We start from the raw sequence: 13,334 nt of genomic DNA on the forward strand, positions 1-13,334 counted from the left end.
TCTTCTTGTTTAGAAGGTCATTTGAAAGTGAGAATAGTCGGTTACCTGGCAGTTTTGTAGCTGGTGTTGCAAAGGTTTACATGCCAGATATACTGAAGATTAATAAGCCTCTTCATGCATTGACCACTGTTGCAGAGGACATGCTGCAGTTCTGATGATGCTCATGTAAATAATGTGGTAATTAAATTTGTGACTGAACTCGTTGGAGGAGAATTGCACATCTCCTATTCTATTTACCCATATTCTGCCATATATTTCATATTAAAGCAGTCTTGGGCGAAGAACTAACATATGTTATTCATTTTATGAATACTTCCACTTCAAATGTCATAAAAAGCAAAGATGATGCCAACGTGAAATTTCTGAAAATACCTACTGCACTCAACCTAGGGTTCAAGAATCTGAAGTACGTTCCAAAATCTGAGAGAGATGTGGTACACAGCATACTTTGGGAAGTCTTAAAAGAACAGCATTCTCATGCAGAAACTATAGAACCCAAACCATGAAAAAAGATAATCAACTTCAGCTTGTGGCAGCTGATGAAAATGAACATGCCTGGGTCTGCTCTGTTTTGGGCTGTTCTTGAGCAGTACCCATCATCAGCTTAGATGCATGTCCTCTGGAATGGTGGTTGAAGCATGAAGAGATATATAAAGCTAGTGAAAAAGATGAGACACCATGTTTATCGGTGATCTCTTGAAGAAAAACTATAGCTTTCTGATCCCTGAACAACCAACAGCTTCATGCTCGGTTATTGATTTAATCATTCTGTGTCATAATGAGTTACAAAATAATTACTTTGTGTTGAATGCAATGCCTTTTGTGTTAGAAAACTATGTAATTATAGTTTATTAATTGTAATTTTTGAAACTCTAGTAATGTTTTACTTATGACCATGAGAGACGTGCAGCATGTCTCCAAAATTATAGTCCCTCATAACATCGCAAGTTTTCTTTTCAAACATTACAGACAGTAGGATTATGTCTAGACTAGAGGGATTTGCATGAGAAGTTTTTGTCAGAATATATCTTCCAACAAAACTTCTATTGACAGATTACAGCCAGTCCTCAGGGCGGATCAGAAGAGTAACCCCCTCTGTCGACAGAGTGTGGCCGGACTGCATGGCCGCTCTGTTGGCAAAATGGCCAAGCAGAAGTATAGCAAACAGGGTTGCCTGCTGTCCTTGGGGCCCTTTGTGTCAACAGAAGGCCCCCTGGAACATCCAGACCGGCTTTTTGTTGACAGATCTCTGTCAACAGGGACATCCTTCCTCCTGGCTAGTAAGGTACAGCTGTCAATGGAACACCCTTGGGAATCTGGACACTCCTCAGGTTTTTTCAACAAAAAGGATGTTTTGCTGACAAAAACCTCTTGTCTAGACATACCGTAGATGTTTGAGGAGTAACTCATCCTGTTTTCTTGTTTGATTAGGTGCTCTGAAACTGACCCAAGCCTGTACCCTCTGCTGGGCTTTCTTAATATGCTCATTGGTCCATATGCATTCAAAACTCTTTAATTCTGAGTTATAAATCTAAAAAAAGTTAAGTTCTCAGCCACTGTTCTTGTTTCACTCCCATTACTTTTAAGAGGTAAATAAAGAAACCAGTTTGGGAGAATGCTTTTGCCCCTTTTATACCTGTATAAAAATAAAAACATCTTTAAGGATTATTCAGCCTTATTTTACATGATAAAAACTATAGTAAACCCTCAAGTTATGCAGGGGTTGCATTCCTACAACCCCCGCATCACTCAAATTTTTGTGTAAGTCAAGGGGAGAGAGGAACCAGGGGGCAGCCTGGCTCCCCTCTCTTTGCCATTTGCAGAACCTGGGAAACTGACCAGGCTGATCAGTTTCTGGTGTTCTGCAAGTAACAGGGAGAGGAAAACCAGGCTGTCTCTTGGATCCAAGCTTCCCACCCTTTAGGGTCAGTTCCCCTGGTCCTGCAAGCAGCAGGGAGCTGGGAACCAGGCAGCAGCCTAGCTCCTGGCTCCCCTCCCCTTGCAGAGCCCAGAAACTGATCAGGGCAGCAGTCCTGGTCACTTTCCTGGCTCCAGCCAGTGGAGGGGAGCCAGGAATTGGGGGCAGTCTGACTCCCAGCTCTCCTCCACTCCTTGGAGCCAGGCAACTAACCAGGGCTGCTGCCCTGCTCGGTTTCCTGGCTCTGCAAGTGGAGAGGGACTGGGAAACCACTCCTGTTAGGAGCAACAAGAGTCAGGCTGCTGCCCCTGACAGGAATGGTTTCCTTCTCCTGTCAGGGCTGACAGTCACATTAACCCAAGATGTGCAGTGTCTCTCAAGGGTTAGCTGTACTTGACTCTGTTTTAAATTGCCCGTGATTTCCTGTGTTCTTATATGATTGTAGTTCAGTCATCTGTAAGAAGACTATAGCTTTTCTCCCAGAAGTCACTTTTGTATAAATAGTGATTTCTGTTTTCACTGAATAAATTCAGGAGGTTGGAGAAAGGAACACACACAGAGGGCCAACTTCGATGCAGCGTAGAAGTGAGACTATAGCAGGTAAAGAAGGTATAGGTGATATGCTTGAGCACAAGTCCCTTGTAACTTGCACTGGTTTCACACACCTATTGAATACAGAGAATGTATAGATTACACTACAGTTTTTCCCGTTTTCAAACCACTTACATCAGATTTTCCACTTCAGAATTTAGCCCTCTGTGATGAGACATCTAATTAATATCAGACCTAAATATTGCTTTTCTGCATGATTATTTTTTGATTTGGCACATGTATTATTTAGCCAAATCTCAAGCCTCTCGGTGCTTTTGCCATATTAAAGCCTGCAGTGGGACTGATAAAACAAAAATATACCTAACTCTTCAAAACCTGGGAGAGGAGAGGTGAACGTGCTCCAGTCATGGACCCCTGTCCTTCAGTCACACATTCCAGCTTTCTACTCACCTTCTGCAAAAGCCTGGAGAAACACAGGTTTTGCATCATGCTCTGAAGTTTGATGGACTTTTGGACTATTTTGGACCAGTGTTCCAAAGTTCACAGCCCTTCACAGAAAATGCCTTTTCAAACTAAGGGAATGTCAGCCTTGGCACCTTTGCCAGCTGCAGCAATGCGGCAGGGGAAGAGGCAGTTTCTCAAACTGGTAAGTCCTAAGTCATTCGGTGTTTTGTATGAAAAATCCAATATCTTGAACTCCAAAGTCAAGAAGGGCTCCTGCATGTCCTGCAGCACTGGCAGCTTATGCTCCTGGCAAAAATACTGTACGTAACAGACATATGCTAGCATGTTTCCGTTTCTGTATTGATTCAGTAGGAGATGTATATGTAGCCATATAAACTCTTTTTGACTATCTACGCCATTGTGAACATTTGCTGCCATCTCGAAATATATGCAGTGATAATAGCGTCCTTAGTTAATACATTTGATTTGTGCTTCAAAGGAAACATTTAATAAAATTATGCTAAGGAGAACTTAGAGCTGTTTCCATCCAGTTAATGCATTTTTTCTTTAACTGGTGTGTATATACAATTTAAAGTTCTGTAAGACAATGACTAAACAACTTCTTACACTCTGACTCATCCTAAGTTTATCTGTCTGGCATGGTCTGTTGTTTTAGCAGCTGGTTATCTTAGGGATTCAGAGTAGAGGCTAGCTCAGTCTGTAGTACCCAGTAGTGCAGGGGTTCAGTATTTTTTTTCTTTCTGAGGCCCCTCTCAACATACTAAAAATTCTGGGTCCCCATGGAGTTTGAGGGTGCCGCTTCAGGCCAGGGATAAGACCTTTGGGCATGGGCATAGTTTGACTTCTATTGGGCAGAGGCCCAAGGACCAGCTCTGCACAACAGGTCCAGGGAGGGAGCTCCACCTCTTGATTCACTTCATCAGGCCATCCACCTGTCTAGGGCTGGGTGCCACTGGCTAGGCCTGGAGCTGCCTGGACACCTTTGACTGGTTGCATGAGGAGTCTAAAAGGATTCAAAGCAGAGGAGCAGCCCCAGGCCTGGGCACCAGCAGCATATGGAGGAATGCCATGGCTGCCCACTCCATGGCGTCACCAGCCTGAGGAGCAGCTGCGCCTCACAGCTTGGCTCCATCTTCCTGCTTAGGAGCTAGCTGGGGGAGAGGAGGAGATGGGGGGGTGGTGAAGTTGCCCCAAGAACTTCCCTATTTTGGGGTAAGGCACTGCAGTTTGGGAAGGCAACACCTTTGTGCCTCAAAACTCTGCCCATGGGCTCAAGGTTTCTGTCTGTGGTGATGGAGCTCCTGGCTGTGAAGCGGGGCAGAGCTTGGAATTTCAGCCCTACTCTGCTCCTGGCTGCAAGTGGGACGAGGGGGGCACTGGGGCTCAGCGCACAAGCTTCCTTTTTCAGCCCCACAGGTCGCAGGACTTCAGTCCCATGGGAGGCACTGTTGCTCTGGGCACCAGCTTCCAGCAGCAGGGCTCCACAAACCCCATGAAAGAGCTCTTAGACCCTCTGAGAACCACTGCATTAATGGATAGCTAATGTGATGCTGATTTTTTTAAGACGTCTCCAGAGGAGGTCCTAGCAATTAGAGGCCAGTAAGGTTAACTTCAATACCAGGCAAACAGACTGGGTCTGACTGCAGAAAACAACAGAATTATCAGACATACAGAGGAACACAGCATCTCGGGGAAGGGTTAACATGGCTTTTGTAAAGGAAAATCATACTTCACCAATTCATTGGAATTCTCTGAGAGGCATGAAGCATGTGGCAAGGGATCCAGTGGATATAGTATAATTTGACTTTCAGACTGGCTTTGGCTCTTAAGTAAAGTAAGCTATTGTGGGGTAAGAGGGAACATTCTCTCCTGTATCAGTAACTGTTTACAAGGTAGAAAATAAAAGGTAGGAATAGATTGTCAGTTTTCACAGTGGAGAGAGGTAAATATCAGGGTCTCCCAAGATTCTTCACTGGGACAGGTGCTGAACAGCATATTCAGAAATGATCTGGGAAGAGGGGCAAACAGTAAGATGCTAAAGTTTGCAGATGGTACAGAATTATTCAAGATTGTTAAGTCCAAAAATGACTGCAATGAGTTAATAAAAGGAGTTCGCAAAACTGAGTGACTGGCAAGAAAATGGCAGATGAAATTGTGTTGATAAATGCAAAACTAAGCACATTGGTAAACGTAATCCCAGCTGCACATACAAAGGGGTGGATCTAGCAGCTGTTGACTCCAGTATCTTATTCTTAAGTGATATTGTGGTTAGTTCTTGGCAACCATCAGCTCGTTGTTCAATGTCAGTCAAAAAAGCTAACAAAATGTTAGGAGCTATTAGGAAAGGGATAAATAATAAGAAAATATTGTAATGTTCCTATATAAATCCGAGGCTATGCCCACACCTTGAATACTGCATGCAGTTATGACTGCCCCATCTGCAAACAGATGCATTAGAATTGGAGATAATACAGAGAGGAGCAGTAAAAAGATTAAGGGTATGGAACAGCTTCCATGTGAGGAGAGCTTAAGTGATTGGCCCAAAGTAGAGCAGGGCTCAAAAAAGCGGTAAGATGATGTAGGACACATCCATCAAAGGTGGTCAGATACTCAGTACTTTACTCCCTACACCTCTGACTGCCAAAGCTGGGAACGGACACCAGGGCAAATTACCTCATTCTCTTCATGAATCAGCCACTGTTGAAAGGCAGGATACTGGGCTCAATGGATCGTTGGTCTGATCCAGTATGACCGTTTTTGTGTTCTTGGCCACGCAAACAAATGGTGAGAAAATAGCAGAAGTGATGTGCTTTCTGGTTAAGGTTTGGTCTGTTCATATTTAGGAACAGCCCATGAATTTCAAGGACGGTTTGTTTTCTCAGTGTGGAGTGATGCCCTGACAGTATCACCAGAGAATTTGTATGTCATCTGGATATGGATTTGCTGAAGTAGTAGTTAAGCACATCCTGTGTGGCACAAGAAATACCTCAGAAAGGGTGTGAGAAGGAGGGAACAACAAATATGTTTTCATTGTGGCCTTTTAACAAGACTTGGATTTAAAGCACTGTGCCTTTTTCTCATCTGTTGGATTGGTTATCCTGGGGAAGGCCTGAGCTGGGGGTTAGAAGCTGGCCAGCAATATGAGGATGGATGTTGGATGGAGAAAAAGTGTGTTTGCGCTGTCTCTCTGCTCATCTGCATGTCAGCTAGTAAAGTCAAAGCATTTTAGGGCTAAAATAAACTTTTTATATTCAACTTTAAAAAATATGGCTTCTATCCTTTGTATTGACTTGAGAATGTTACCTTTGTTAATGTCATAAATGTACTGTTAAAAAGGTCAAATTATATAGTGCTCATTATTGCTGAGCTTATTCTAGAAAGGAAAAAATAAGCTAATTTTTTAATTCTTAAAATTGTGTTAAAATGTATTCAGAGATCTGCTAAACTCATCAGAGTTTGTAGTATATTTAATGGGAAGATGTTAAAGTTGTCAAGTTCAAAATGTGACCTCTTTCCTGCTAGACCCCAAAAGGCTGATAACCTTTTGGGACCCTTCTAAGCAATCGAATGTTTTATAGATTTTTATTAATTAATGTTGAGATTGCTAATAGCAAAGCACACAATCATGGTGAACACTATACAGCAAAAAAAAAAAGGTAAAATAAAATCTTTATAAAAAAACCTTATTTTAAATTTCAAGCTTCAAAAGAAGAATTATAAATAGTGGGGAAAATTGATTTTAAAAAAGGAAAATACATACCTTGCTGACCCATATAACTGATTCTGAAAAATCCTTGCTTTCAAAAATGGCAAGTTATGTCACTGGACAAAATGTAACATATTTGCAAAGTATCTCATTTTTAGTCTGGTCCCAGGATGTTATAGGACTTAATCCAGAAGTTCATATGTAACTGTGTATAATTCATAATAAAATACAGCGGTAAAAGAAAACGGTAAATCCTGTGGTATAGAAAAAACAACTTGAAGACTCTTTCTTTGGTTTTTGCAGTGTTCCTGTTCCTGTAGTCAGTCTAGAGAAAATTCCTAACCTAGTGAAGGCAGATGGTGCCAATGTTAAAATGAATTCTACAACCACTACCACCATCACCTCCTCCTCAGCCTCTTCATCCACCATACCTGCTCCAACTTTGGTAAATTCTGCTTTGACATCTAAGTCAGTGCCACCATCACCAGAAAAGCTTCTGAACGGCAAAGGAATTCTAGCTCCTTCAATAGACAAGAAACACCAAAACGGCACTAAAAGCAGTAACAAGCCTTACAAAAGACTTTCAGGTGAGTGATGTCACAGTGTGCCTTTTGAGATACTCAGTCATTCTTCATTAATAATTTTTGCAGCTGAGGAGTCAGGTATTGTATTATGCAGTAGCATTTACTGTAGAATGCTGTTTTTAATATGCCTAGTTAACCTTCAAGCCCTTGCCATATGGATAACATATATCCTACTGAAATACAGGTTTTGGCTTAGAATTAACCTCTGGGTGGTTAGTTCTTTGTCCTATAAAGTGTAGAATATCTAAGGATTGAATGCAGTAAAATAAAAAGCAACAGGCTCTGTCTCTTTAGTTTATTTTTAGACCTACTTTACAAATTTTCTACAGACTAGAGTAGTAATGATCAACTTACCAAGATTTAGTGATGTTTTCACATCACTCTGATTGAATTCTTGAGATTTGAAGCATTAATATGAATATTGTAGCTGAGAACCCGTGTTGACTGATGACTGTAACTCATAAAGTTGTAAAATACCCAGAAATCCCTGAGAAGTTAAATGTTGGCCAATAGCAGACTGCAAATCACAGTGATGACTGAATCTGATGATATTTGAAACAGAAAAAAGTTCTCTGGCCTGCTTATAGCTGTTTCTATCACTTCACACTAACTCAGCAGACACTGTAGGCCTTCTGAGTGATTTTGGGGCTTATTGTGCGTGATCAGTTTTTGACTTATATATGGGTTTTATTGTGCTGGGAGAAGTCTGTGGATTTGTTGGGGGTGGAAAACAAGAGGTGTATGCCCTGGCAAGGGACTGTATGAGCTTAAGATGGTGGCATGTGCTGGTTGTATTGTATAAGTAGTGCCAATTTGTGCGAGTGGCTGTTGGACGCATGGGCATGGCAGTTGCGCCACATAAAATTTATGCAGTGTCTCTCATTCAGCCAATGAAAATGTGTGTGCAAATTAGCAATAGAGTAAGCATGATGATTGGAGGAGTTACATCTGGTATCACAGTGGTCTGGGACTCTTGATTTGACATAGATACACGCTCTAGTTGTATTCTGCGTGCTTGTCATTTGTAAAAATCAGAATAGCTGAGAACTTAAAAACTTGACAATAACAGACTGCAAAACTCAGTGATGATTCACCTTGGGGACGACAGAAAAGCTCTCCTGTTTCCAGCTGCAGCCACCACTTTGCACTAATTCAAAAGGCACTTTAGGCTTAGAATGACTGAGTGACATTCCTGGACTCTTGTTATACCCATGTGGTTAGTTCAACAGGGAAACATAACTTCTTTCATTTGCAAGGCATCCATTGGCTATGCTGTTAGTGTCTCTTTCATGTTCAACACCATGCCTGTACTAATGAATGGGTTTTTAAAGGGTTTTTGTATGTGGATCCAGTTTGTTAGTTGTATAGTTGTGCAATATAGCTAATCTTACTCTCTGAAAACAGTTACCCATTTTGCATTGATAATCCTTTAAAAGGGACAAAAAATTTAGGGTACAGGCTGTTTGCAACATTCAGTTTTTAATGTTGGTAAAAAGGCAGCACAGATACAGTAAACCCTCAAAGTGCAAATCAAAATAGTGCCTAACTCACATTAACATGAGTTAAGTGCAAATCAAAACTACCCCCCCTCCAATCCCCCAGCTCCCCCAACTGGGCTGCAAGCAGCTGTGTGCTCCCCAGCTGGGAGAAGCCAGAGGCCACATGGCTGCCCGCGCGCGCGCACACGCACACGCACACGCACACGCACTCTCTCTCTCTCTCTCTCCCACCAGCTGGGGAAGCTGGCATCTGGAGCCAGCCGCTGTACTACTTCTCCCAGCCAGGGGAAGTGGGTGGCTGGAACAGCAGCAGAGCACTGCTGTTCCCAGGCTTCCCCCAGCTGATGGGGAGCAGCAGAGCTCTGCAGAGGCTCCACCTGCCCACTCCCCCAGCCAGAGGAATTCCAGGGATCTCCCCAACCTCTCCCCCCACCCCATTTTATGCATGATTTAATTTACGTGGCAGTTGCCCAGGATGCAGCCTCCATGTAAATTGGGGGATTACTGTACAACCATCATCCTCATCTGATGGGAAGTCACCTCTCACACTGTAAATAATTTGGAAGTTTTTATTTTAAACATCAGGAAATACTATAGGTTGAACCTCGCTCGTCCGGCAGTCTGGGGACCTGACCAGTGCCGGATGAGAGAATTTTCCAGATAATGGGAAGTTGGTATTGTCTAGCAGTATTACTAACACTTCCACTGCTTACTGGGCTCTTAAAAGACATTTAGAGGTAAATTACAGCTAAATAACAGCACAGAACACTGAGAGCCAGGACTGGTGGCTGTGAGCAAACTTCATGGGGCCACAGGAGACTTGGCCACACCCATGGTAAGTGGTCATCCAGCTAATGATAATCATGCTGGATTGCAGATGTTGCCGGATGAGAGAGTTTGGGATTAGAGAGGTTCAACCTATAGACAGATTTACAGGAAGACACCAGCATTTAGGCAAAACTTGCTTCTAATTTTCTCTTCCCCCACGGGTGAAGAGGGCTACACGTATGCACATCCACACAGAGGGCAAAACTGGCATCTGGTTTCTCTTAATGGTGAGGAGGAGGAAGGATATGGGGAGGCTGCACAAGCTGTGGTCATAACCTGCACAGTTTTATCTGTGATGGGAAAGCAGAATAGACTGTCTGGTGTTGTTTTTTTGTTTTTTTTTAAGTTAGTGTTTATCGCCTCATTAAAATGGCTTCACTCCAAAACAGTGCAAGGTGTGTTTGCTAAGACTGTGTGTACTGTGGAACGAGGGCATTGTGCCAACGTCATTAGTATGGTGTCGTCTTTCTCAGGTAGTTAAAGGTGGCACACAGCAAAACTTTTGTCCCAAAATTTTGCAGTTGGCCATACCAAAATTCAGCAAAGCTAGACATATGTAGTGTAAACCAATCCTTTATCTTTTTAACCTAAAGTTTCATTGACTAGGATCTAATTTATGCAGTGCATTATGTTCTGACAGAAAACCCCTGAAGATACCGGTAGAAAGAATAGTTTCAGAAAACATTAACATTTTGAACAGCTTAACTTCAAAAATCTTTTTAATCGCTCTTCTCTGGGCAATGGGAGCTTGACTTCAGTGCATTGTTAGCTCAAGCTGTATTTCAAGTTTTTCCCCTAAATCAGGGGTAGGTGACTTGCCTGGATCCAGACCCCAAGGCTGGGGACTCCCCTCCCCAAAATCTGGCTCACAGCAATGTAGGGAGCCCTGACCCTTGTGGGCCGGATCAAGCAAGCTGCAGCCGGAGCTGGCCAATGGGCCCTTCTGGGGGAGGAAGTACAGGAAGCAGTTCCACATGGTGCTGCTGCCATTCCCCCAGCCAAGGAAAGGGGAGAGGGAGTGACAGCGCTGCCCAGAGGCCTTATCCTGCCACTCTTACTGGCTGGAATTCCAGCCAATCAGAGCAGTGGAGGGCAGTGCCTGGGTGGCGGCAGGGAGCCCAGAGCCATGTGCATTGGGGGTGCTACACAAGTAAGCTGCACTCTCTCCCACCAAACTCCCTATTACCCACACAAATTTATTTAGCCCTTCCACACTTCAGGGACACACACACCTTTACCCAATTCCTAGGGCTCAGGGTGTAACATCCTGCGGGTGTGCAGGGTCTTTGCCACAGAAAAAGCCTTACATGGTAATATTCCTACTCTCTGTTTATTGACAATTACCGAGTATGCAGAATACATGCTACGCACACAGCATCATGCTCACCAAACCTGATAAAGGCAAGCAGACTTCCCATGTTGACCAGACAAAGTCAGTCTCTCTGAATGCTGGTTGCTTCCCCTCACCATCGTGCTGAGGAATTCTGGGAGCACAGGTCTTAGCTGTGTCTAGCAGGTGAGTTCTTCTCTCAAATCGTCATCATCTTCTTCTTCCTACCTTTCTTTCCCTTTCCTTCCTGCTGTTTTCCTTCTTGGACCGCACTTAATATAGTAGAACTTGAGTCCTGCTTAGCTATACCGTGACCAATTATTTTAGTATTGTTTTACTAACCAGTCGTAACCTACTGTAACAGAATTCCCTAACCAATCATATCCCACCACCTTAGTTGATTTACACCTAGCAAAATTAATTCTACAGCAGACAGAAATAATTACAAACCAGACAGAGCTTATACAGACAACCAATAGGAAAGTGAAGACAGTCGTCAGAGCATGAAGATTCCATAACCTCAATTATTGGTAAGTAGTTTCTTGCCAGGCAAAATGTTGTTACGTAAGTTTTCTCTACCCAATTTGAGATCTGGTTTTTTGTCTGGTGTCAGTGAGTGCCCTTAGGACAACTCTCCTTCTTAATAGCCTGGTGTGGCCCTATTGTAATGAAATTTAGATAGCATATGGGTATGTGACTCCCAGCTTTTCAGCTAATGGCTGCTGCTCTTCCATCTGACTGTAGAGGAAGGCTTTTCTATATGGTTATAGAAAACACATATTTGTTCTTCTTCGAGTGTCCCCATGGGTGCTCCACATTAGGTGTCGGGCTCGCCCGGCGCCGCAGATCGGATCTTCCAAGCAGTTTCTGCCGGACCGCGCATGCGCCGGTGCGCGCCACTCCCCCGCGTGCTCCTGGCCACGTGCACGATCTGGTCCCCGCCAGTTCCTCTTAACAGCTGTCGGCTGCAGACGGAATCCGACTAGGCTACGGCCAAGTTAGCGTATTCAATGGTTTTAACTGTTTTTCTTTAAAGTTTTCAAGTTCTTAGGCTACTGTTAAGTTAGCCAGTTGTTATTTTCAAAAAAAAAAAAAAGAAACAACAAGCGGGACGGAATTCAGTCCAGTCCTAGTAACAAGCGGAGCACCAGAGGCCAGGAGCCTAGGGCCATTAGCCCTCCTGCCGCGGCAGGCTATCAGAGAGGGGGAAAACAGCACAGAGAAGGTGCTAAGTACCCCATTAACAACTGAAAGACTCACCAACAATGTCCTCTTCAGGATTCAAGGAATGTGAGTCTTGCCGAGAGGCAATGCCAGCGTCTGATGGGCACAGTCACTGCATAAGGTGCCTGGGGGAGTCCCATGTCACGCAGAAATGCTCCTTGTGTGCAAAATTAACAGCCAGAGCAAGGAAGGACAGGGAGATGCGGCTTAAAATGCTGCTCTTCGACAAGGCCCTCCAGCCAGACATGCCGGAGCGGCCGCAGCAGGAGGGACCCTCCGGGGCCCATAAAAGGAAAGCTGCCTCCCTCACCCCATCACCACAAAAACGGAGGAAAGTCTCCCCAGCCCGATCCCTGCCGGCAGCAACAGCGAGCGAGACGGGAGGAGCGCACAGCCCCCAGCCGCAGCAACAGCTGATCAGCAGCGGCACGGAGAGCCACGTGGAGGCTGCTCAGCCTCCGATAATCAAACAGCCGCCCCACACCGCAGGCAGGGCGGCGGCTAAACAAGCGCTGGTACCAGCGGCACCGCAAGCAGCGGCACCAACCCCCGGGGAACCGGCGGTGCAGAGCGCGCAGGCACGCAGCCTGCAGGCACTGGAGGACACCGCCCGTGCGGCACCACCCATAAGCGTGCCGAGCACGGCGCGGATGGGGCCGAGATCCCCTACACGTCAGGGGGCGGAGCCACCCCCTCAAGGGAGGGGGAAGGCTGCACACAAAACAAGGCACCGCAGCCCCTCTCCAGACAGGGCTGCAGAGTTGCTTTCTCTCAGCCCTCCGCTCATGCTGCAGACTCCAACTAGAAGGCAGGGGTCCCCCCTAGCCTAGCCAGAGCCCCCGTCTCCATTTTTACAACCAGCCTCGCCCTGGCTGGGACCACCTTCACCCTTCCTGGGGTTTGAGCCGCTGGAGTACTATCACAAATCGCTCTCTCCAGTGTCCCAGGTCTCTCAACGATCTCGCTCCCCCAGACGCAGAGGGTATGCACCAAGGGAGTGGTCTAGGTCACCTTCCCAAGAACAGTGCCCATGCTGCCATGGTCGCCCCTATCATGCGGGGCATAGACACCACTGGCAATCTACCAGGGAAAGATCCCCACAGACGGTCCTGTATCCCCGAGGGCAATCGCGAACGGGGACAGAGACTCAAGTATCTTAGGGGGAACTGGTTATGGAACCCCGAGATTTTTCCGTTGCAAGCTTCCAGCGAGTGGATGTACCATCATC

The 13,334-nt window shown here is 45.0% G+C and overlaps 1 protein-coding gene across 6 annotated transcripts in view; it reads left to right on the forward strand.

Moving 5' to 3' along the window:
- The window catches only part of ATXN7L1 (ataxin 7 like 1), a 199,166-nt gene that overhangs the window by 147,408 nt on the left and 38,424 nt on the right, over window positions 1–13,334 (forward strand). For all 6 annotated transcript variants that reach the window (XM_074984152.1, XM_074984153.1, XM_074984154.1 and 3 more), the window contains one exon: window positions 6,945–7,228. In XM_074984152.1, the coding sequence (XP_074840253.1) occupies window positions 6,945–7,228 (284 nt within the window). The remainder of the gene's footprint in view (window positions 1–6,944; window positions 7,229–13,334) is intronic.

The sequence above is a fragment of the Carettochelys insculpta genome, chromosome 1 (assembly GCF_033958435.1).
Source record: "Carettochelys insculpta isolate YL-2023 chromosome 1, ASM3395843v1, whole genome shotgun sequence".
Taxonomy (NCBI): domain Eukaryota; kingdom Metazoa; phylum Chordata; order Testudines; family Carettochelyidae; genus Carettochelys; species Carettochelys insculpta.